Source organism: Patagioenas fasciata, chromosome 19 (assembly GCF_037038585.1).
Source record: "Patagioenas fasciata isolate bPatFas1 chromosome 19, bPatFas1.hap1, whole genome shotgun sequence".
Classification (NCBI taxonomy): Eukaryota; Metazoa; Chordata; class Aves; order Columbiformes; family Columbidae; genus Patagioenas; species Patagioenas fasciata.
The window spans coordinates 8,110,181-8,134,281 of record NC_092538.1 but is presented as its reverse complement, the minus strand read 5'-3'; the positions used below and the strand labels follow the sequence as shown (position 1 = coordinate 8,134,281).

At 48.3% G+C, this 24,101-nt stretch overlaps 2 protein-coding genes and 1 long non-coding RNA gene across 4 annotated transcripts; 2 read left to right on the top strand and 1 right to left on the bottom strand.

Moving 5' to 3' along the window:
- Positions 1 to 2,855: 2,855 nt before the first annotated feature.
- LOC136109947 (argininosuccinate lyase) lies at positions 2,856 to 10,823 on the top strand. Its single transcript, XM_065853011.2, has 17 exons — positions 2,856 to 2,898; positions 3,008 to 3,070; positions 4,276 to 4,470; positions 5,272 to 5,355; positions 5,684 to 5,740; positions 5,993 to 6,090; positions 6,724 to 6,801; positions 7,215 to 7,292; positions 7,437 to 7,489; positions 7,681 to 7,743; positions 7,951 to 8,065; positions 8,746 to 8,830; positions 9,008 to 9,067; positions 9,329 to 9,412; positions 9,533 to 9,613; positions 9,987 to 10,093; positions 10,582 to 10,823. The coding sequence occupies exons 2-17, from the start codon at positions 3,059 to 3,061 to the stop codon at positions 10,730 to 10,732; spliced, it is 1,401 nt and encodes a 466-aa protein (XP_065709083.1). The 5' UTR covers positions 2,856 to 2,898; positions 3,008 to 3,058; the 3' UTR covers positions 10,733 to 10,823.
- On the top strand, positions 3,059 to 23,232 carry LOC136109946 (argininosuccinate lyase-like). Of its 2 annotated transcripts, XM_065853009.2 has the most exons (17): positions 14,521 to 14,615; positions 14,716 to 14,778; positions 16,429 to 16,623; positions 17,347 to 17,430; positions 17,751 to 17,807; positions 18,379 to 18,476; positions 18,819 to 18,896; positions 19,159 to 19,236; positions 19,661 to 19,713; positions 20,144 to 20,206; positions 20,414 to 20,528; positions 21,144 to 21,228; positions 21,395 to 21,454; positions 21,718 to 21,801; positions 22,066 to 22,146; positions 22,395 to 22,501; positions 22,991 to 23,232. In XM_065853009.2, the coding sequence occupies exons 2-17, from the start codon at positions 14,767 to 14,769 to the stop codon at positions 23,139 to 23,141; spliced, it is 1,401 nt and encodes a 466-aa protein (XP_065709081.1). In that variant the 5' UTR covers positions 14,521 to 14,615; positions 14,716 to 14,766; the 3' UTR covers positions 23,142 to 23,232. The 2 variants fall into 2 exon arrangements, with proteins under 2 accessions (XP_071673122.1, XP_065709081.1); XM_071817021.1 differs by lacking the exons at positions 14,521 to 14,615; positions 14,716 to 14,778 and adding an exon at positions 3,059 to 3,070.
- Positions 8,473 to 9,131, bottom strand: LOC139829461 (uncharacterized). The gene is made up of 3 exons (XR_011741929.1): positions 8,992 to 9,131; positions 8,677 to 8,839; positions 8,473 to 8,526 (listed from the first exon to the last, which is right to left on the bottom strand). It is a non-coding gene; the product is annotated as an uncharacterized lncRNA (long non-coding RNA).
- Positions 23,233 to 24,101: the final 869 nt, after the last annotated feature.

The window sequence follows — 24,101 nt, the reverse complement described above, 5'->3', positions numbered from 1 at the left end:
TTGTAATCCATGATGATGATGATGCCCGACCCCAGCTGGGAAGAACGACCATAATACAAATGCTCCTCTCAACAGCTTGCTTTTCTTTTTTTTTCCAAATAGAGATGTTCCTCCTATATATTTTCAAATGGAAACATACAGCCTGTTAGGGTGTAAATACATATATGGACCAACTACAGGTCCACTGACATGCAAGTGAGAAAAGAAATAACTAAGAGAACTCATTACCCTTACATACAACTTTTTTATAAGCTCGGTTCACTTTAATTACTCCTCTTTACGTGTTAGACAGTTATGCTACACCATCCATAGGGAATGCAGACATAGGTTTTTCTAAATGTGCTTAGCATGTCAACATTTTAAGCATTGGCTTGTGATTGTTACCGCTAAGGCTTGGTGAGAGGGGCCTCGGTATTAACTATTGAAAGCAGGGGGCCTAGTAATTGCTATTGAAAGCAGATCTGCGGGGTATTTGTATTCTTTGTCATGAAAGATGTTTACTGTATTCAGCATTTCGCTGATCACCCTATAGTGTCTTTTTTTCTTTTACATTCAAAATTCATTAAACAGAGTCGTTGGGGTTTCTTTTTAACAAAAAATGTCAGCACTGCTTCACACCAGTCTAGCTGACAGTGCGTTTGACTGGCGATTTCAGCCCACGGAGCTTTTTTGCCTTTTTCTAAACCAAAATGACAGTTAAAAAAGAGAAGTTTTTAAAGAAGGCGCACTGTAGCAGTTTGTTCCATCCTTTTTCTTCACTGGACTCAGTTATGAAAACAAGTCCTATTGTGAAAAGTGCATTTCTAGAAAGCACTGCTTCAGAGCTACGCTCCCGAGTATTGCGCTCTCCAAAATAAATAGTAAGGCTGTGACTGATTACAAAAGCAAGCACAAATAAAGTTCAAATCTTTGAGGACATAAAAATGTTAATTAAACCTCTCCATGCTGCAAAATGGAGAATTTACTCTCTAGTGGTACCTCATTGTACATCAGCTTGGAAGGGTGGAGCTGGGAATATTAATGTATGAACAACGTGCCATGCGCTGCACCAGAAGGGGAAATAAGACCTTTCCCTCAGACCTTCCTTGGTACTTAACTGTGGGGAGGGGATTTTGAGGGCCAATATTTCTATTTCACTGAGAAAATAAAATACCAAAAAAAGACAACAGGAAGTGGAGAGCCATCTAAACCAGAACAAATAAAGAAGAAAGTAATGAGAATTTCTAATGCACATTTCAGTGTGCATTAGAAAATCTATTTTGCAATGCTATTTCACTGTTTTCACCTCCAAAATTTCAACTCTCCAACTCTGTCTTTAAGAAATCCTATTTCTTCAATGTTCATTTTTACATTGACAACTTCTGCTTGGATTTACAGTTCCGCTTTCGTTTTTATTATAAAAATATTACTCTACAGTCTGCATTGCTTATTATACAGAAATGATCGTTATTGCGTGTTTCATCTAAAAATGGGAGAGAGAATTAATAATCTCCTAGTTACAAACTGGGACAGGAGTTAACGCAGTGTACTACAAGCAAACTAATCCCTATGAAGTTTGCTAAACACACAGTGATACTGCTGACAGATCCCATGTGTAAGCACGCGCCCCTGCCACATGTAGTATCAGACATAGATTAATAAGATTAATAAGATCTTATTGACATAGATTCACTCTGGTTATAAATTCAGCGCTTACTATTTTCCCAACACATCAACAATCTCCTGTCAAAGCTCAGAGTAAGGACAAAGCCACTCCTAAAGGGTGAAGAGGACAAGAAAAAGTGGTAAAAAGGAGGGATTTCAGAGTAGAAAGGAACATGATCACAAAATAATCAAGCACTGTTTCCCAGTGGAAATATCCTAGTGTGAACAGGAAAAGGAGATGAGTTGCAGAACTGGGAGAAAAACAGCAGGAAAGGAAAAAACAGTCAGTTAAAGGGAAGAAAAAACACAACAAAATGTGGATGAGAGAATTGGAATATGTTCCCTGAACTCTGTGAAAGGTTTGGGCCACGCAAATGGAAAAATATGGTACTGTAGTAGCACACTCAGGCTGACCAGCACAGATTCTGCTTTCTGTAGAGAGGCTGCAGAAAAGTGCCCTGTGTCTGAGGATTTAATGAGAAATTGGTGCTGAGCTGTCACTTTGCAAGTTGCTGCTCTCAAAGCTCTCCTGTATTTTAAATCGGTTCTTTACTTCCTTGATACTTAAGGTTTGATGAGTTTAAGATACGAGCTATTTGCCAAGGCTGCACACCCCATGGCCACAACCTTAGGCTCACAGGAGCCTCTTGGCAAGAGTCAGTTGGTGACACAGGGAAGCCCCAAAGCTGCAGCATCCTTACAAGTGGGGTGGAAAGTCTTATCCACACAAATTGGAAAGGGTAACTAGTGCCCATCTATTTTATAGTTTGCTGGGGTGGCAATGAGTACAAGGCAACGATGATCCAGCCATCATACCAAGTGCGCTCATACCAATGATTACTTATTACAGGGGTATGACAGAGAGTGATGTGACTTTCAGTACAATGATATTCCCAGCAAAGGAGCTGACTTGTCAGGGAAAACACACAGAAGATCCCAGGGCACTGCAGGAGGAATAACTTCTCCAACAAGCAACATAAGAGCATCTCTCCCAGTTTCTCTCCTTGCAGCAACCCTGGCGCCAAACTTCTCTCCCTGACTTGCTAATTGTGCGCTGGGCAAGCAGGGACCAGAGGGAGGAGAGGGGTGGGAATGGTGAAGGGGCTGAAGGGGGGGACCAGAGCGGGGCTGACCCTGGGGACACCCCGCCCCGCCGGGGCGGGACAAGCCGCCAGCCCCGCTCCGAGGCATGTAAAAGCGGGACAGCGGGGATGGAGAGTAGGAGCGACCAGCCGGGACTGTGCTGCGGAGCAGGTGAGCGGGGCTGTGGGCCCGGAGGGACCAAGCGGGCAGCGGGGACCCCGACCTGCAGCCAGACCGGGACCGGTGGCAGAGCTGAGCCTCACCTCTCGCTGTTCCACAGGTTGTATCAGTTGCCAGGATCGCTGCACAAACGAGCAAAACGTCGTCTGAAATGGCAGCCGAGGTGAGGGTGAACTTTGCTTCTCTGGTGGGGTGGGCTTGGGGTGCTCTGGCAGACGTGAGCTGAACTGCGTGATAGCCCCAGCACAGCAATCTCCCATGCTCGTTTGGGTGCTTCTCTCTACTTGATTTGTTTTCCTGGGATTTAAATGGAGAAGGGGACTGAAAACTTATTTGCTGCAATAGTTCTGATGACCCACCTCTCATTCCGGTGAAAACCCATGGTAGTGAAGATATACTTAGAATACCTCTTCCCCATCCAAGCGCTTAGCTCCCAGTGCTGGTTTTCACACCGTGTGCTCTCTCCCACTCACCCCAGGGACTGTTTTCCCAGCACAGAGCTGCAAAACTGGGCTTTTTCAAATGTGATTTCCCCTGCTGCAGCTCCTACTGACCAATGTGCTTCAAAGAAGAGATCTCCAGCACCCCGTGCCTGCATTCTACCTGCTGCAGGCTCTCTCCCCCAGACACGCTGGTTCAGGCAATCGCTGGGGAAAGGGTTGCTTGGGGCCACCGCTCCCAGCCCCGCTCCGCCCGCTGTCCATGGTAGCTCTTCCCTTTTAATTTTATCAAAACATTTGTGATATGCAGCTTAACCTGGTTTATGCTAACTTTATGCCAAAGCTTGCAAGAACATCATGGACTCTAGAGACACTTCAAACGTTTCATAGTTACAGGAGTGTTTGAGGACGTGACTTTTGCTGGCTCACAGCTCTTTGTCAACTGAATATTTTCTTATAGTCTCCCTAAAAGAGTGTGGTTTTGTAAATATTATTTCAAGTAACAGTAGACACTAGCTTTCACTATATCCCTGACCCATTTTTTCCCCTGTGAAGAGACTATCAAAGAGTCAGTGATCGGCAGCTGCCTTAAAAGAAAGATCCGTGCTGGTCCTGCACCATATGCCCTGATATTCATTTGCAAGGACAGGACATACTCCGTCAAGAGCCCTGCAGAGGTGAAGTATCTTAGAGGATTCCTTAGCCAGACCTGACATGTCAAGGGCTAAGTTCTAGTGACAGTGCCATGTTTTCCAGCTCTACAACTACTTGCCAAAGGTCTTAAAGTCTGGGACTTTTCTGCTGAGCGCTACAGCACTGAAAAAATGTTCCTGAGTATGTCCTCAGTTTTGCTTGAATAGGGAGTGGGATGGACATCAACTGATTTTTAGGGGATATATCTGTAAGACTTTTGACTCATTGCTTGCAGGGAGATAAAATGCTGGGAGGAAGGTTTGTAGGAAGCACAGATCCAGTCATGGAGATGCTCAGCGCTTCCATTACCATTGACCAGAGACTGGCTGAAGTTGATATCCAGGGGAGCATGGCTTATGCCAAAGCCTTGGAGAAGGCTGGGATCCTGTCTAAAAGTGAGCTGGAGAAGACCCTGAGTGGCCTGGAAAAGGTATTTATTTCCTTCAGAAACTGTCATGTATGCTGAATGAATGGCTACTTATCTGACAGCATCTGTAGTAGCCTCCCTGAGTTGCCCTCTGTACACTTGGAAGCATTCTGGGCAGGGAACTGATGCGAAAATTCCATCCTGCTAAAGGCACTAAAGCCCAAAAGCAGGATGTGAACCAGGCGGCAGCCCCAGTGAGAGCCTGAAGCACATGGGCAATGCTCATTGTGGCAGCCCCAGTGCCTCAGTGGGGTGTGCTCAGTGTGACCTGCCCACCCATCCTCTTTACACTGAACATTCACCAGGAATTGTTTCAGTATGAATTAGCAATATTCCTTTTCTGCTGGCACTTGGGATCCTTTTGAGTCTGCCTGCCTGAGTTAGTAGGAGGCAATGCATACGTAGCACTGTATAGGGTCAAATAGAAGTCAGCAGCTAAGCAGTTTTAAAATATCCATTGTTGTTGCTCACCCGCCATGGACAATGGTGACTCTATACAATATTTGTATAGGAAAACCTTTGTGGACAATGCTAAAGCAATCACTGACATTTCAGCTCACTTTTTCTCACATTGCTTAAATCCTCCTATAGCCATAACACTGCAGGATCATCACAGGTAGAGAGATGGATCCCACCAGTGCAGTACAGAATATCTGCACAGGGCTAGCAGCCAGAGCTCACATGAGATTTAACATTTTGATTTCCATTGGGATGGCAGAAGCTGTTTGCTGGGGACACTTAACAGCCCTGACACGCAGCAGGGTAACAGTGGTGGCTGACTGGTGTTTCTGCTGATGTTTGTAGATCTCTGAGGAATGGTCTAAAGGAGTCTTTGTGGTGACCCCAACTGATGAGGATATCCACACTGCCAACGAACGCAGACTAAAGGTTTGGGTCCCCTAACCTCTTGTTCCTGTTCCTCTGTAGCTAGACCTGCCTGACGTTAAGTGCATGCGCCTCTTGCCCACTGTGAAATTCCTCCGGACCATTTGATACTGAAACCCCAAGCGCACTATGAAGGATCTCCAAGACCCATTTTGTGGAAGAGGCACTGTACAAACATAGAACCCAAACTTGCCCTTCCCCAGAAGAGATCCCGTTGCTACTTACAGGATCCTAGAGCTGAGTCCCTTCCAGGCAGGGAGCAGGTCTGCTCACATGGAGTCTCCTCCTTAAAATACTGAGACACTGACAGAAATCCTCCTCTTGTCCTCAGGAGCTGATTGGAGACATAGCTGGAAAGCTGCACACTGGAAGAAGCAGGAATGATCAGGTATGTACAGAATGTTTTCCTTTGTATTCCCTCTCCCACCTCACTTCAGGAGACCTCGGACCAGATAGGCCTTTGGCTCTTTCCCTGGAGAACGAGATACAGTGACATTACCACATCAAAACGATCAGATTTTGAGAGGAAGATGCACCTTCCCATCACATAGAACAAGGAGGGGTTTACTTTACAGTAAAAATGGCCAGTCACCAAGAATATCACATTCTGCTTTGACTGACTGTGGCCAATCTCATACAGGTTGTTACCGACTTGAAGCTGTTCATGAAGAATTCCCTCTCTGTCATCTCCACTCACCTCCTCCAGCTCATTAAGACCCTGGTGGAACGCGCTGCCATGTAAGTCCTTTTCCAGATCCACGACCTTGGTCTTGCAGGGGCAGGAGCCTCCTAGGCTTGCTCTTTGACACCAACCAAGGCAGCAGTAGGGTCTTCTGTGGAAGAAGTTGCAGACAGGCAGTGTCATAACACAGGGAAAGACAACAGACCCTACTTTGCCACAGTTCATGTGACAAGAGACCGTCCTTTTCCCCCAGTGTATCCTGGCAAAGGAATTGAGGTGGGAGGTCCACACAGGACACTACAAGGCACCAAACCCATCTGAAGAAGTTGGAAACTTGAACATGATTCCACTTGCTATGCATGAGAAAAGCTCAGCTGTGCTAATCCCTGCCTAACTCTCCCCACACATCACACTCCCACACTCCCCTTTGCCTGCCATAGAGGGATTGCTGGACCAGGCAGTTTTCCAGGGAGGCCAAGGGCAGACAAACCACACTGCAGGATGGGGAGGTCTAAACTCAGTATGTTTGGGTAGCAGGTGACAGGGACAGGAACACATAGACCAAATTCAGCACAACACAAGCTAAAGAAGTTCTGTTTGTCACCTTGGCACAAAACCCTGCAGCGTACCTGCCACTGCCCTCTGTCCTGACAGCTGCTGCTCACCTCTTTGTCTCCTTTCCCATGCAGAGAAATCGATGTCATCCTCCCTGGCTACACCCACCTGCAGAAAGCTCAGCCCATCAGATGGAGCCAGTTCTTGCTCAGGTAACCACCTTGGACACTTGGCTGCAGGAAGCCTTCTCCACCTTGAGGCCAGCTGAACTGGAGCCTAAAAGCACATTATCCTCTGAGGAGACAGTGGGGGGGGATGACAAACCAGGCCTCATCTTGCAAACTGTTCCTGTGTGGCTCTGACAAACGCAGGAACCAAGCACTGAGTGGGCAGTAGAGGGCAACTCCAACCTTTGGCCACAGTTACACCTGAGCTAACGGAGTAACACGGAGAAGCTTGTGTGGCTGCAACTGTTCTACTTCAAAGGGACTGAGGGCCTGGGCTCCATTTCAAGCCTCTTCTGTTCGAGAAGGGATCCAAGGCTCCAGGCATAGCAGCACATTGCTTGGGAAGGGAAGTGACACGTTCTGACTTCAGGTGCTTCATCTCTCATGTCCTTTCCCAGCCATGCTGTTGCTCTGACCCGTGATTCTGAGCGCCTGGGAGAGATAAAGAAGAGAATCAACATCTTGCCTTTGGGAAGGTAAGTTCTACTGGTTGGGGAGTCACTGAGCTTTGCTTTGCCCTGTAAAGTCTTCAGAGATGCCTTCCCTGCTTCCTAGAGCTCAGTTTTGGTTGGGGTGTGCAAGGTATGAGGCATGACTTCTGTTTCTTTCTCCCCTGGCAGTGGTGCTCTGGCTGGAAACCCACTGGAAATTGATAGAGAGCTTCTGCGAAGCGGTAAGCATGTCCCTATGACTGAGCAGCACAAGAATACTTGTAGTATCTAGGAGGGAAGCACTGTTACATCGCACCTAGTGGCACCATAAAGCACTGTTCTGGAGCCAAAGCCTTTCTTTCTTAAGGGTTTTTACTGCAATGAGACAGGCAATGCCAAGTCTGATCTCCTCTGTCCATCACCTTCCATACAGAGCTGGACTTTGCCTCCATCAGCCTCAACAGCATGGATGCTGTTAGCGAGAGAGACTCTGTGGGTAAGTCTCATCTTCCCACCACTGTTTCAGAAGCAGGCTTCTGAGACCTTTCCAGCTGAACTCCTTTAACAAGGGGACTGAAATCCCTCACTAGGAAGTAATTATACAGAAAATCTGTTTGCTCATATTTAAACTCCAGTCAGGGCTCCCTGGCTTGTCAAGCAAAAAAGCACCTTTTCACCTCCTGATTTCCTGCCCTCTCTGCAGTGGAATTCCTCTCTGTTGCCACCCTGCTGATGATCCACCTCAGCAAGATGGCTGAAGATCTCATCATCTACAGTACCAGCGAGTTTGGATTTCTGACCCTCTCTGACACTTACTGGTAGGTTTCTGGTCTCTGGGGAGTAATTCTCCTCAGCTATCCCCTCCAGAGAGAGTGAGACAGTGGCTGGGGTCTCCCTGCTGCACAAGGCTGACACAGCATTACAAGGCTGGCAGAAAGGCAGCCTTAGGGTAGAACACTCCTCACTAACGACCAGGTATTTCTGATTCTGGTAACACAACCAAGTTTGCATTCACCAGACACTCCTCCCCAGCAACTGCTGGCAGGCAGAACTTCCTCCTCTGCTGCCAACGCCTGCCAAAGTCCTTCCGTAATTAACTGGGTTTGCAATCCCAGGAGATCTCCTGTCTCTCATGGCAGCACAACCACAGCCCTCCTTCCCTGAGGTCCCAGTAATGCTAAGGCTGACCTGCTGGTCCCAAGACTGGAGGGGCTCTGAGGGAAGCCTCCTTTTTGCTGCTTCTTTGGGAGGTGGGATGGTGTGGTAGCTCCGGACAAGACTGCAAAATAAAAGGCCCTGATGTGGGAATCATGAGAAATTCAGAGCACTCAGGTCACTGCTTACTGCTTTCCTACAACCTAATAAAGGTGTTTGGGGAAAGGGGGCCTGTGTGTTGGGTTTGGAGAGCTGGGTCAGTACGATGCAATACCTGTCTTAGCCTGCATCTATAGGGGCTGGGGTCTTGTTCACCATTACACTCCACACGCCTTTATTTCAGCTCTGGCAGCAGTGTGATGCCTCAGAAGAAGAATCCTGATAGCCTGGAACTGATCCGCAGCAAAGCTGGTCGTGTGTTTGGACGGGTGAGCCTGCTAAACAAAGAAGTGGGATGGGGAAACTACTCATACTGGGGCTGAAGAATGCTCCCCCTTCTTCTTGCCTCTGAGTCAAGCAACGTGCCCAGTCCAGGCTCTGAGCCTCTGCTGGGGCAATGTGCTTCCCTCCCCAGGACTAACTGCCTTACCTGTTTCTCTCTGCAGCTGGCTGCCATCCTCATGGTGCTCAAAGGACTTCCAAGCACCTACAACAAGGATCTGCAGGTAAAACAGATGTTAGTTCTCACACCATCTCTCTGAGCAGACACAGCCGCCTTCTGCTCCTGAGCACTCCTGCCACTGCCCTTCCCTGTGCAGACCCTGCTTGTGTGGGAGGTGCTGAGTAAGGGGCTGAGGCACAACGTGCTGCAGCTGAAACCCCTGAGCAGGAGCCCCTGGGATGACAGGCTGCTCTGCTGGCCGAAATGCTTGGGCTATTGGGCTGCATCAGGTTGACTTAAAGCCATTTCCATCCTTCTAATGCAGGAAGACAAGGAGGCCGTCTTTGATGTTGTGGACACCCTGAATGCCGTGCTCCAGGTTGCCACTGGAGTGATTTCTACCCTCCAGGTAAGGCCTCAGCCACTTATTACTGAATATGGTTGGGAGGGACATTCTGTGAGTAATACAGGTAAACACACATTCCCAAAGAGCAGCTGATGATGTTTCCTTCTGACCCTCCTCCTGCAGATCAACAAGGAGAACATGGAGAAGGCACTGAGCCCTGAGATCCTATCATCTGACCTAGCTCTCTACTTGGTTCATAAAGGAGTAAGTATCAGAGGAAGATGTGCAGCTGTAATCTCTTTGGATGCAGAACACTGCTCAGCGAGGGCCTGAGATGAGGCCTTCTGTTCTGTCCCCAGGTGATGATCAGTCTGGGTCAGCAAACTCGAAAGCTGGAAACCTATTCTTTACATGTATCCAAAATAATGGAATTGCTGCCAGGTGGACTTGATTGTAATTTACAGGTGGAGATTTACCACCTAATGCATCCATTCTTCACACCCCAGAAACTCAAATTCAGATTGCATTGCCCTAAGAGAAAACAAGCCAACCAAAAAAGGGAGCACATCCATTTTTTCCTTTGAGGCTGTACCCCAGTTACTTGGTCACTGACTGCAGCTTCTGCTTCTCACTGCAGATGCCATTCAGACAAGCCCACGTTGCCTCTGGGAAGGCCGTCCACCTCGCCGAGTCTAAAGGCATCACCCTTAATAATCTCAGCCTGGATGACCTGAAGAGCATCAGGTTTGTTGCACTATTGTTCTGCCAAGACTCCCCTGAACACATGCATATCATCTTCCCTTGTATAGGCCTCTTTATAGTGCCCTTCCCCAAAATGCCTGGGCCAGACAGCTCCCCAAATCCTCCCAGCCTGAACATCAACACTGCTACCAATGGGCCAGAAAACACTGATGGGGCACAACATCACTCCCACTCAACTCCAGTGGGGCCTGGGCAGCCAGTACTGGGAGAGACTGGAAGAAACTCATACCATGAACTGGAGGCACCAGTTTCACTCCAAACTTATCAGTCTCCCCTCAGAGCTGACTCTTGGTCTGCCACCAGCAGCAGCTCCCAGGCACTCCAAGTGCACAAGCAGGGCTGCAGCAGATCTTTCCCCTTGGAAAAAGGCTCCATCTCTGCTCCCTCACCCTCCCTGCAGGCACTGAGCACATAAAGCAGCCACCAGCCCCAGTGCTCTCCACTCACACCTCTTCTCTTTGCCTCCCCAGCCCCCTGTTTGGCAGCGATGTCTCCCAGGTCTTCAATGTTGTCAACAGCGTGGAGCAGTACACAGCCATGGGCGGCACCGCCAAGAGCAGCGTGTCTGCCCAGATCGAGCAGCTGCGGGAGCTGCTGAAGAGACACAAGGAACAAGCTTAGAGTGTGGGGAGATATCCCATGGATGCAGCGTTGTGCCTATCACACTAATCTGGAGTTAATAAACACTGGGTTGCATTGTAGTTCACTGAAACTCTTGTCTTGTGTCTTTCTTCTATGAGGCAAGATTGAGCTGGGCTTCCTTGGCCCTAGCGAGGCTTGGGGAAATGTTCACTGGTGTGTGAAAGAAAGGGGGTTCTCCCCTCTCTTGCAGCGGAGCTGGGTTATGGGTTGTTCCTGGTAGAGCATCTGCAACTTATGCCACAACTTCAGCTATCACCGCTCTCAGGAGTATGCTTGCCTGCCTCCCTCCCTTCTGGCAGGGGGTATCAAGTGGCCAAAAGAAGCTTCCTCACCACCTGGCACCACCACCTGCATAGCCTTAGGCAGGACTTTGCCAGCAGGTCAACTCACAGGTCATTCCAGCCCATCACAAAACCACCCTTGGCTCTGGTTTACATCAAAACACAGGGGCTGCACAGTCCCAGGCCAAGTGTTTTCCTCTGTGTGACCCAGGCCAAGCCAGTTGGAGCACAATGCTTGTAAAGAGATGGGCATGGCTGGCTGCGTCTTAGAAATCTTACACTATCTTGTCGTTACAAAAATAATCAGAACAAAGACCAGGAAAAGCCTTACTTGGGGAATGAGAATGGAGCAACCTGGGCTCTTTCAGAGGATGAAAACATTTGATTAAACAACCACCTGAAACATTATTCCCCACTATTGTTCCACAGTGATTTCTGGATGGAACATGCCTGCTACTTGATTCAAAAGGTAGAGGAAGAACAGTTGCTTATAGGGAAGGTGGGGCAATTTTCACTAAACACTAACCCATCCTGAACCTGACACCCACGGCACTGTAGCACTAGTTTTGTCATGGACAATTTCTTTTCTGTCACGGCACTTTAAAGCTGGTGCCTTGCTCAGCACCCTGCCATCCATGCTGACACAGGAGCACGTTATTGACTCAGTACTGCAAGAGTCTGTAACAAACGTAGGTAATGACAGTAATGCAAGAATTGCCTCACCACCCTTAGGTTAAGGGCTGCAGCACAGACAGTACAAACTGCCATGAGCTTTATCTCCTGCCATTAACGAAGTCCCTCAGGAGACACCAAGTGCTTTCATCCTACCTTTGCAGCATTTGTGCTTTAAACATGTGGCAGAACCAGCAACAGAACTTCTCTTTCTTCAACACTTCCCCTTCAGCCTCCGTCTCCCCTTATTCTGGCCATAAACCTGATCTATTCTCCTGGTGTTCAAAGAACAGCTCATTTCAATCACTGCTCCATAAACCTCCTTTGTGTTCACTGTGTTACTTCCTGCTGTGTTTCCATTTGGGCACTTGTGTCTCACTCTACAGATACGTTAGCTGCAGCCACAAAATCATTTCTGTACACTTAGCTGATAGAAGAAAGGAGCAAGAGAGGGAGTGGACACCAACTCATCACCAGCAGAGCCTGAAGAAGGGATATTTCCTCATCTCCACCTCACAGTTTTTTTTTTCCCAGTCCCATAAGCTTTCTCATTCTGTGCTGTTCCTCTCTTTTTCCCTATTTGTATACTCCAGCTCCTGCTCCGTACCTTCAGAAGCCTCAGCCAAACAGATTTTCTCTCACTCCCAGCAGCACATATCCGGCATTGTTCCTGTTGGCCAGTGCTGAGTACCACAGGGCCCTGCCAAACTGAAAGCAAAAGGGAGGGTCTAGCAGATTATCACATCTCTGTTTCCTGCTTAAGTGAGTAGTTCATAATCACTGGTACTTCCCCCCCATCCACCCTTTTCTTAATATTGTGAAATAATTCAGACTGGGAGGGACCTGTGGAGGTCTCTGAAGCTCCAGAGACATTCTAGAAATGTGTGGTCCGCAGTATCTTCAGGCGTTCACCATCACCCTATTGTAACTCATTGTGATTTGGGCTTTTAAAGCACTGTCCCTTACCACAGGAAGATCTGTATCGGCAGAACAATCAGTGACTTTGACACTACTCTGGACTCGGTCTTAAATCCCTTCTCCATTACAGACCACAAGAAGAGACATAAGCCAAGAACTCTCATAGATCATGAGCTGCTGAAACTCTCAGCAGATAGCTACATAACTCTGATCCAAGACCCAAGCAGGTTACAAACCTACAGAAGGGCTCTTGAAACATCGCAAAAAGTAGTGAACTCTTCACTGGGTTCCCCGAAGGAAAAGACCTCTAAACCGATTTTACACTCTGGAACAATCCTGCTGAATAGTTTGTCTCCTAAACAAATTGCTGTGCCCAGTCTTTTTATCCCCTAGCTCTCTATTGAAGAAGCTGAGCTAATAACATTTCTCTGCCACCACAGTAGAGTTGTGAGAACAGATGCACTGCACGACTGCAACGTCCCCTGCAGGCGCCATGCATGAATTTGAGGCAGCAATATCCAAATGTGGCCATCTAGACTGGACTCCTCTTTGCCAGGGGCAACACAAATCAACTTAATTCTTCAACCATTTATTTTCCTTACGTTACAGAGAGATGCACATACGGAGAAGTGGAAAAAAAAATAGAAAGAGGCCTGGAACTAATGGAATAGAAACTGGAGCTTTCACTGTTAAGTATAAGCATGTAACTGTTTAAATACAGGTAATATTTAGAAATCAAAGCTATTGTTTATCACACAAACAAAGGGTTAATTATACAAAACACAAATAGCAAAACAGATACAGGGGAGCTCTCAAAGTGCCACAGAAATCCCATTTTCCCTTTTCTAGCCCTGTGGGTCACAAATGGTCCCTGAGGCGGAGGTGCCAGGACCAGTGTGGTGCCTTCTAACCCCTCCAGCTGCAGTGCCTTGGGCACCCTCCCTTTTCCCTTTTGGCAATTCCCGTAGTTTCTTCAAATGGATGTACAATCTTTGCATGCTCTGTATACATTCCACATAGTCAATTTCAAGCCTGTACCACAAACACCATGATGTAAAGCCTCTCCTTGTATATGATTCACTGTGAATGTAAATCTAGTCCTTACTATTTTGCCAAATCCACAGCAACCTCATGTGAAAGCCCAGAATAAGGACAAAGACATTCATAAAAGATAAACATGGCAAGAGAAACATTAAAACTGAGGGACTTCAGAAGAGGAAGGAACTTGGCAACAAAATGGCTCACAGAGTAGTGTAGACAGCATGATGCTCTGTGCATTTGGAAGTCTGAAAGGGAACAGAGACATCACCCCAGGAAAAAAATGATTGTAAGAGGAAATTTTTGCGAAACAGTGAATTAATAGTTGGCTACGAATCCGGATACAGAGTTTGAGCCTTGTTCTGGACTGGTACTAGAGGCAGCACGCTGGAAACCCAGCTGCAAAAGGCACTTGCTCATTCAGGCTGAGTAGCCACAGCCGGGCTGATGCTGGTCATGCCACTCTGCCCGTGTCCTCTCTGCTACAGAAAGCTGCACACCCTAATCACACAATCACACTGTGCCCTAGACTGCGGCACACAAAGGGAGCGAATAGTAGGACAGAGAAGAATATAGGAAATATGGTTGTACTAGGTCCCTTCCTACCTGAATTATGCTATGGTCCTGTGACAACAGGGCTGGTTAAAGGGCAGAAAAACCAAAAAGGGGACAAGAAAACTGGGACGCACATCGTGCACTCCCTCAAAGGCCTCTGACCGGGCACGAAGAAAGAGAAAAAACATGCCGTAGTGGCACATTCCCTCCTGCAAACCAGGAACTCCCCTGTGCTGTGGGGTGGGACCAGGGGAGGGGGGGACCGGCGCGGGGCCGATCCCGGGGACATCCCGCCCCGCCGGGGCGGGACGAGCCGCCAGCCCCGTTCCCAGGCGTGTAAAAGCGGAGCCCAGGGGCCGGGACCGGGAGGGACCAGCTGAGACCGCGCTGCGGAGCTGGTGAGGGGACCGGGGGGGGTAGCCCGGCCTGGGGCCGGAGCGGAACCGGGGGCAGAGCTGAACCTCACCTCGCTGTTCCGACCCCCTCGCTGTCCCGCAGGTTGTACCAGTTGCCGGGATCGCTGCGCACACGAGCTCAACGCCGTCCGAAATGGCAGCCGAGGTGAGAGTGAACTTTGCTTCTCCGGCGGGGGCTCTGACAGACATGAGCTCAACCGAGTTAAAATCCAAGTCGCTGCCGTTTCCTTCAGGTTCTTCCCTCTGCCTGGGAGAGACAAGTGAGCGATGCAGTTCATTCCTGACAACCTGCGTTCAGGCGGAAGGTGCTTTATAGCAGCTTGTGTAAACACTTCTCTGTACAAAAGCTGTATTTTCGGTTTCTGTGGTTGGTAGGAGAGATGTGATATCATCTTAGTGAGTTGCGCTTTCTGCCTTCCAAATGGTCACTACAACCCTGGCCTCCTCTGCTCTGGCTTACAGACAAGTGGCCATCAGCTGCCACACTGTACTGGAGAGTCCTGGAGCTGAAGTTAATCTTTCAGTTTTGATTCTACTGATTGCAAGTATGTGTGTGTTGCAATGTTTCTGCTGACTTTCTTACTTTAAGGGAAACACACAATACTGGAGTTATACCTGGACAGACCCATTCCCCATTCAAGCACTTGGCTTCTGGCACTGGCCTTTAATTTAGCATCCCCCATGCCACCATGTTCCTCTGGGCACCAGGTGCATACTGAGGACCTCTAACACTTTTCTTTTTCAGTTCTGATTCCCCACTCTGCCTTCCCTCAGCTTTTTGACAAAGTTACCTTAAAGATATCAAAAAAGACGTGCTGACACTCTTACCTCCGTAGGCTCTCTCCTGCTGTCCTCTCAGGTGTGTTGTTTCAGCAGGGATTGGCAGAAATGTGGAGACAGTCGCTAGGGGAAAAGTTTCCAAGGTTACTCAACAGTGCTGTGTCTGACTGATAAAGCTCTGGCCCGGATTAGTTTACAGCTGTTCCACCAGCTTCTTGCTGTCCATGGTAGTTACAGTGCAGTGTGAGAGGAAACTCAACAGAGCTGTTTAAAAAAACAAGTAGACCAGTAATTATGACCCACTCTGCAATGGCAATTGTATTTAGGCCCTTCTTTTAAACGTCCTGCAATTTCTGTTTTGTGCCTGCTAGCACTGGGGAGTTGCTTCTGAAATCTTAGATAAGTTGTAAGGTATCTGCATGAGTAAAATTCAAATCTATTTCAGTGTGAGTTTGCCAGAGTCAGGGCTTCAGTGGATGTCTTACCTGGACAAGCAAAAAGCTTCTGATGAAGTGACGTATACAGCTCTTAGCTAGTGAATCCATTCAGTTGCTGAATCACTGGTGAAAAAAGCTTACATACCCCTGCTGTGATGCATAACTGGAATTGTGTACCTGTCTCTGGTCACCCAGTGAAGTCGTTATACAGACGACACATACAAGTGTGTGGCGCTACTATATGAATCTTGGTTAGGGCAGAAAAACAACTTTTGGTTTTATGTATTTTAAAACCTTTTTGTTGAACTGTTTTTCTGAGCATTCTCAATGCTGAAACATACCTAGACCTTCCTTTTTGGAGTCTGCACCTTAACCAGTTTTATGCTCACCTTATGCCAAAGCTTGCAAGCACATCATGGACTCTGGAGATGCTTCAAATGGTAACTCCAAGCACTTCATAATGTGACTTGTGCTGGCCTACAACTCTTTGTCAATCAAACAGATCACTGGATGTTACATGCATAGGACCATAACTGAAGTTATTAGGCCTCTTTAATAAACTTCTTCCTCTCTCTCAGGGGGATAAACTTTGGGGAGGAAGATTCAGTGGAAGCACAGATCCAGTCATGGAGATTCTCAATGCTTCCATTACCTATGATCAGAGACTGGCTGAAGTTGATATCCAGGGGAGCATGGCTTATGCCAAAGCCTTGGAGAAGGCTGGGATCCTGTCTAAAAGTGAGCTGGAAAAGATCCTGAGTGGCCTGGAAAAGGTATTTCCTTCAGAAACTGTCATGTATGCTGGATGAATGGCTACTTATCTGACAGCATCTGTAGTAGTCTCCCTGATCAGCGGCTCTAAAAAGCACCATTTTAAGCCCTCGTGTCCTATTGTTTAGACCCTGGTGCCTTGGTGACTTGTGCTCAGTGTGACCTGCCCTCCCATCCTCTTCACACTGAACATTCAACAGGAATTGTTTCAGTATGAATTAGCAATATTCCTTTTCTGCTGGCACTTGGGATCCTTTTGAGTCTGCCTGCCTGAGTTAGTAGGAGGCAATGCATATAGCATTGTATAGGGGTAAGGATAAATCAGCAGCTAAGCAGTTTTAAAATATCCATTGTTGTTGCTCACCCACCATGGACAATGGTGACTCTATACAATATTTGTATAGGAAAACCTTTGTGGACAATGCTAAAGCAATCACTGACATTTCAGCTCACTTTTTCATTACATTGCTTAAATTCTCCTATAGCCATAACACTGCAGGATCACAGGTAGAGAGATGGATCCCACCAGTGCAGTACAGAATATCTGCACAGAGCAAGCAGCAAGTGCTGGCCTGAAAGAACAGGAATGCCAGAGCTCACATGAGATTTAACACTTTGATTTCCATTGGGATGGCAGAAGTTGTTGTTTGCTGGGGACATTTACAGCCCTGACACGCAGCAGGGTAACAGTGGTGGCTGACTGGTGTTTCTGCTGATGTTTGTAGATCTCTGAGGAATGGTCTAAAGGAGTCTTTGTGGTGACCCCAACTGATGAGGATATCCACACTGCCAACGAACGCAGACTAAAGGTTTGGGTCCCCTAACCTCCTGTTCCTGTTCCTCTGTAGCTAGATCTGCCTGACGTTAAGTGCATGCGCCTCTTGCCCACTGTGAAATTCCTCTGGACCATTTGATACTGAAACCCCAAGCGCACTGTGAAGGATCTCCAAGACCCATTTTGTGGAAGAGGCACTGTACAAACATAGAACCCAAACTTGCCCTTCCCCAGAAGAGATCCCGTGGCTACTTACAGGATCCTAGAGCTTCCAGGCAGGGAGCAGGTCTGCTCACATGGAGTCTCCTCCTTAGAATACAGAGACACTGACAGAAATCCTCCTCTTGTCCTCAGGAGCTGATTGGAGACATAGCTGGAAAGCTGCACACTGGAAGAAGCAGGAATGATCAGGTATGTACAGAACTGGTTGTTTTTCTTCCTTCTCTATCCCTCCCTCATCTTAGTTCCTTAATCAAATTTCTTTATGCCATCTTTCGCATGTTCTGAGTCTCTCCAGCATGTACTTCCTAGGGCATTAAACCAGCGATGCTGCAGTGACTCATCTGCACAGGGCTACGGGCTCTGCAGCTTTGCCTCCTGGTGGCATAAGGCCACAAACTTGCACTGAAATCCCTTTGAAAGCCTACAGAAACCATGACTTTACTGGCTGGGTACCAGGCACCTTTCAGGATCAGTCCTTCTAATGATGACTGACTTGTGCCTGTTGGGGATTTTCTGATCCAAAGTTGACAATACCTGAGAAGTCCACTGTAAAGAATGGACTTTGATTCTGTTCATGAAAAGCAAGATACAGCAGCTTTCATGAATCAGTGACCAGGGATCTATCTGGTAAGAGAAACATGTCCCTTCCCATCACGTAGAACAAGGAGGGGATAATGCTGCCAAGGCTTTCTGCTGAACAACGCTTGGTCACTACAAATATCACGTTCTTCTTTGACTGACTGTGGCCAGTCTCATGCAGGTTGTGACCGACTTGAAGTTGTTCATGAAGAATTCGCTCTCTGTCATCTCCACTCACCTCCTGCAGCTCATTAAGACCCTGGTGGAACGCGCTGCCGTGTAAGTCCTTTTCCAGAACAGCTATGTTAATCCCTGTCTAACTCTCCTCACACATTACACTCCCAAGCAGTGGTGGCCTGGGGAACCTTTGCCTGCCACAGAGGGATTGCTGGACCAGGCAGTTTCCCAGGGAGGCCAAGGGCAGACAAACCACACTGCAGGATGGGGAGATCTAAACTCAGTATGTTTGGGTAGCAGGTGACAGGAACATAGACCAAGTTCAGCACAACACAAGCTAAAGAAGTTCTGTTTGTCACCTTGCCACAAAACCCTGCAGTGTACCTGCCACTGCTCTCTGTCCTGACAACTGCTGCTCACCTCTTTGTCTCCTTTCCCATGCAGAGAAATCGATGTCATCCTCCCTGGCTACACCCACCTGCAGAAAGCTCAGCCCATCAGATGGAGCCAGTTCTTGCTCAGGTAACCACCTTGGACACGTGGCTGCAGGAAGCCTTCTCCACCTGGGGCCTACTCTGGGGACAGCGGTGGGTGACAAACCAGAGCTAACCTTGCAAACTGGAACAGGAACTCCTCATGTTCATGTATGGCTCTGACCAACCCAGGACCTAAGCACTGAGTGGAGGCCAACTCCCTGTACACTCCGTCTTTTGGCCACAGTTACCTGTTGGGTTGTGTGACATTTTCTGACCTCAGGTGGTTTATCTCTCACATCCTTTCCCAGCCACGCTGTTGCTCTGACCCGTGATTCTGAACGCCTGGGAGAAGTGAAGAGGAGGATCAATGTCTTGCCTTTGGGAAGGTAAAGCTCACTTTCTGTGTAATCCTTTGGGCCACACTTTGCCCTGTGAAGTGGCTAACAGGCAGATCTTTACATCCCCTGAAGCACTAGGGTTTGTATACCATATGTGCTGCGGAGCTGTGAGATCGCAAGCCCTGCTCCTCTCACCAAAGAGAAGAGTCTTCCAAAGAGAAGACTCTCACCACAGAGACATTGTTCTCCCTTCTTGAAATCAAGAACTGCAAGGTTTTCATCAAGCAAAGCTCCCTCTTTGGAAGAGAACTTCTGGTTTAGTCCAGAGTGTGGAGCCTCAGGCCACATTGTGTGACACCAGAATGAACTTGGGAGGGAAATCTTCAGAGAGGTGTCATCTCTGCATGATAGAGCTCAGTTTTGGTTGGGATGTACAAGGTATGAGGCATGACTTCTGTTTCTCCCCTGGCAGTGGTGCTCTGGCTGGCAACCCACTGGAAATTGACAGAGAGCTTCTGCGTAGTGGTAAGTATCTCCCTATGTCTGAGAGGCCCAGGACTACTCATACCTGTGAGTAGGGAAGCATTAATACATTGTCCTGATGTTATTTTGGATGCATTGGAGCACCTTAACATAGGGATGGAAGGTAATAAATACAAAAAATAGAGTATGCTCTGATACTCAGTGACACAGGTGGGAGGCAGCTCCTAGTGACTCGGTAAGCCAGAAGGCTTTTTACTACCATGAGACAGCAGATGCTTGTAGGGTTGGAGCATAACCAGAGCCAACCCTGCTGCACACTGGCTGCCTGGTGATAACAACAAAACTGCGCTCTGCATGTTCGTGTTCTTGGGACTACTCAAGGGCTCAGAGTCACCTCTACACTGAGACGGTTGTTCCATGCAAGCTCCAGACCAGCAAAGCCTGATCTCCTCTGTCCATCTCTTCCTTACAGAGCTGGACTTTGCCTCCATCAGCCTCAACAGCATGGATGCTGTTAGCGAGAGAGACTCTGTGGGTAAGTCTCATCTTCCCACCACTGTTTCAGAAGCAGGCTTCTGAGACCTTTCCAGCTGAACTCCTTTAACAAGGGGACTGAAATCCCTCACTAGGAATTAATTATACAGAAAATCTGTTTGCTCGTATTTAAACTCCAGTCAGGGCTCCCTGGCTTGTCAAGCAAAAAAGCACCTTTTCACCTCCTGATTTCCTGCCCTCTCTGCAGTGGAATTCCTCTCTGTTGCCACCCTGCTGATGATCCACCTCAGCAAGATGGCTGAAGATCTCATCATCTACAGTACCAGCGAGTTTGGCTTTCTGACCCTCTCTGATGCTTACAGGTAGGTCTCTTGTCTCTGGGGAGTAATTCTCCTCAGCTATCCCCTCCAGAGAGAGTGAGACAGTGGTTGGGGTCTCCCTGCTGCACAAGGCTAACACAGCATTACAAGGCTGGCAGAAAAGCAGCCTTGAGGTGAACATTGCCCACTAATGATCACTTATTTCTGATTCTGGTAACACAACCAAGTTTGCATTCACCAGACACCCCTCCCCAGCAACTGCTGGCAGGCAGAACTTCCTCCTCTGCTGGCAATGCCTGCCAAAGTCCTTCCTTAATTAACTGGGTTTGCAATCCAGGCGATTTCCCGTCTCTCATGGCAGCACAATCACAGCCCTCCTTCCCTGAGGAAGGGCTTCTTTGGAGAGGCTCTGGGGGAAGTCTCCTTTTTGCTTCTCCTTTGGGAGGTGGGACTGTGTATTTGCTGCAGACAAATCTGCAAAAACAAAGGCTCTGATGTGGGAAACATGAGAAGTTCAGTGCACTGTTCGAAACCCTAGAAAGGTGTCTGGGGAAGTGGGACCTATGTGTTGGGTTTGGAGGGCTGGGCCAATACGCTGCATGACCTGTAGGAACTGGAGTATTGCTCACCGTTACACTCCACACGCGTTTATTTCAGCACTGGCAGCAGCCTGATGCCTCAGAAGAAGAATCCTGATAGCCTGGAACTGATCCGCAGCAAAGCTGGTCGTGTGTTTGGACGGGTGAGCCTGCTAATTGAATAAGTGGGATGGGAAAACTACTCATACTGGGGCTGAAGAATCCTCCCCCTTCTTACCTCTGAGTAAAGCAGTGTGCCCAGTCCAGGCTCTGAGCCTCTGCTGGGGCAATGTACTTCCCTCCCCAGGACTAACCTGTTTCTCTCTGCAGTTGGCTGCCATCCTCATGGTGCTCAAAGGACTTCCAAGCACCTACAACAAGGATCTGCAGGTAAAACAGATGTTAGTTCTCACACCATCTCTCTGAGCAGACACAGCCGCCTTCTGCTCCTGAGCACTCCTGCCACTGCCCTTCCCTGTGCAGACCCTGCTTGTGTGGGGTGTGCTGAGAAAGGGGCTGAGGCACAACGTGCTGCAGCTGAAACCCCTGAGCAGGAGCCCCTGGGATGGCAGGCTGCTCTGCTGGCCGAAATGCTTGGGCTGTTGGGCTGCATCAGGTTGACTTACAGCCATTTCCATCTCTCTTCAACGCAGGAAGACAAGGAGGCCGTCTTTGATGTTGTGGACACCCTGAATGCCGTGCTCCAGGTTGCCACTGGAGTGATTTCTACCCTCCAGGTAAGACTTCACCTCTTGAACACAGTTGAGGGGCACATTCTTTGAGTAACACAGGCAAAAGAGCTCTAGACTCATTTTAAGATGAAGGCTCTTCAGTTCATCACCCATACTGCTCATTATGGCCCCCACTGTCAGCCACTCAGGAGGTCAGAGGGTCCTTTTAGAGCCATGTCCCTTCCAGATTAAGTCCCCTCACCATGACTGCTAATGTGTCTGCCAAGGTAGAGCTGATAATAATGTCTCCTTCTTATCCTCCTTCTGCAGATCAACAAGGAGAACATGGAGAAGGCTCTGAGCCCTGAGATGCTGTCAACTGACCTGGCTCTCTACTTGGTTCGTAAAGGAGTAAGTATCAGAGGGAGACATGGAGATATGATTTGTTTGGATGCAGAATACTGCTCAGGGAGGGCCTGAGATGAGGCCTTCTGTTCTGTCCCCAGGTGATGATCAGTCTGGGTCAGCAAACCTGGATTCACATGGCATTACCCTAAGTGAAAACAAGCCAACCAAAAAAGGGAGCACATCCATTTTTTCCTTTGAGACTGTACCCCAGTTACTTGGTCACTGACTGTGGCCTCTGCTTCTCACTGCAGATGCCATTCAGACAAGCCCACGTTGCCTCTGGGAAAGCTGTCCAACTTGCCGAGTCTAAAGGCATCACCCTCAATAATCTCAGCCTGGATGACCTGAAGAGCATCAGGTTTGTTGCACTATTGTTCTGCCAAGACTCCCCTGAACACGTGCATATCATCTTCCCTTGTATAGGCCTCTTTATAGTGCCCTTCCCCAAAATGCCTGGGCCAGACAGCTCCCCAAATCCTCCCAGCCTGAACATCAACACTGCTACCAATGGGCCAGAAAACACTGATGGGGCACAACATCACTCCCACTCAACTCCAGTGGGGCCTGGGCAGCCAGTACTGGGAGAGACTGGAAGAAACTCATACCATGAACTGGAGGCACCAGTTTCACTCCAAACTTATCAGTCTCCCCTCAGAGCTGACTCTTGGTCTGCCACCAGCAGCAGCTCCCAGGCACTCCCAAGTGCACAAGCAGGGCTGCAGCAGATCTTTCCCCTTGGAAAAAGGCTCCATCTCTGCTCCCTCACCCTCCCTGCAGGCACTGAGCACATAAAGCAGCCACCAGCCCCAGTGCTCTCCACTCACACCTCTTCTCTTTGCCTCCCCAGCCCCCTGTTTGGCAGCGATGTCTCCCAGGTCTTCAATGTTGTCAACAGCGTGGAGCAGTACACAGCCATGGGCGGCACCGCCAAGAGCAGCGTGTCTGCCCAGATCGAGCAGCTGCGGGAGCTGCTGAAGAGACACAAGGAACAAGCTTAGAGTGTGGGGAGATATCCCATGGATGCAGCGTTGTGCCTATCACACTAATCTGGAGATAATAAACACTGGGTTGCATTGTAGTTCACTGAAACTCTTGTCTTGTGTCTTTCTTCTATGAGGCAAGATTGAGCTGGGCTTCCTTCGCCCTAGTGAGGCTTGGGGAAATGTCCACTGGTGTGTGAATGTGAATGAGGTGCTGGTTATGGGATGTTAAGCTCTGGGGAGCTGGTAGGCAGAGAGCAGCAGGAGTGCCAGTTCATGTGTTGGGGAAGACTTGTGTATGTCCACAGAGATGCTTGGTACAACATCTACAAGAGATGCCACATCTCCAGCTATCACTGCCCTCCTCCTAGGATTTTGTTTCCCTGCCTGCCTTCTAGCAGGAAAAAAAACAAACAAATAAAAAATAAACCCAGACTCCTCTTGGCAGTGTGACTTGTATAGCTGTAGGATGACCTGGCCAGCAGGTCAACCCACAGGTCACCCCAGCCCATCACAAAAACACCTTTGGCTCTGGTTTACACCAAAGCACAGGGTTGCATGGTCCCAGGTCCAGCTCGGTGTGGCACATGCCCTGATTTACCACCAGCCCAGCTGGGGCAGGAGTACTGTTCTCATCCAGGAAACAAACACAGACTTCAAGTAAATGTACTGTAAATTTAAAATCAGTCAGACAGCATTTCCCTCCTTACTTGCCTCTGTGATACTGTTCTCCACCCTGTTTTATTCCTAAAGAAGTTCTGAGGGACATGGGTTAAACAGAAAACGTTACCATGCTTCACAGATACGGTTTTCCAACACAGAGATCATCCTCTCGCCTGTCCCCAAGATGCCACATGGTCATCAATACTCTTCTTTGCCTTTTCCAATAACTTCTTGCCTTCCCACTTCAACAAGTGACTCTGAAAATAAAAGTAAGCAAGTAAGTAAGTAAACAAAATAAAACCTAATACCCCCAAA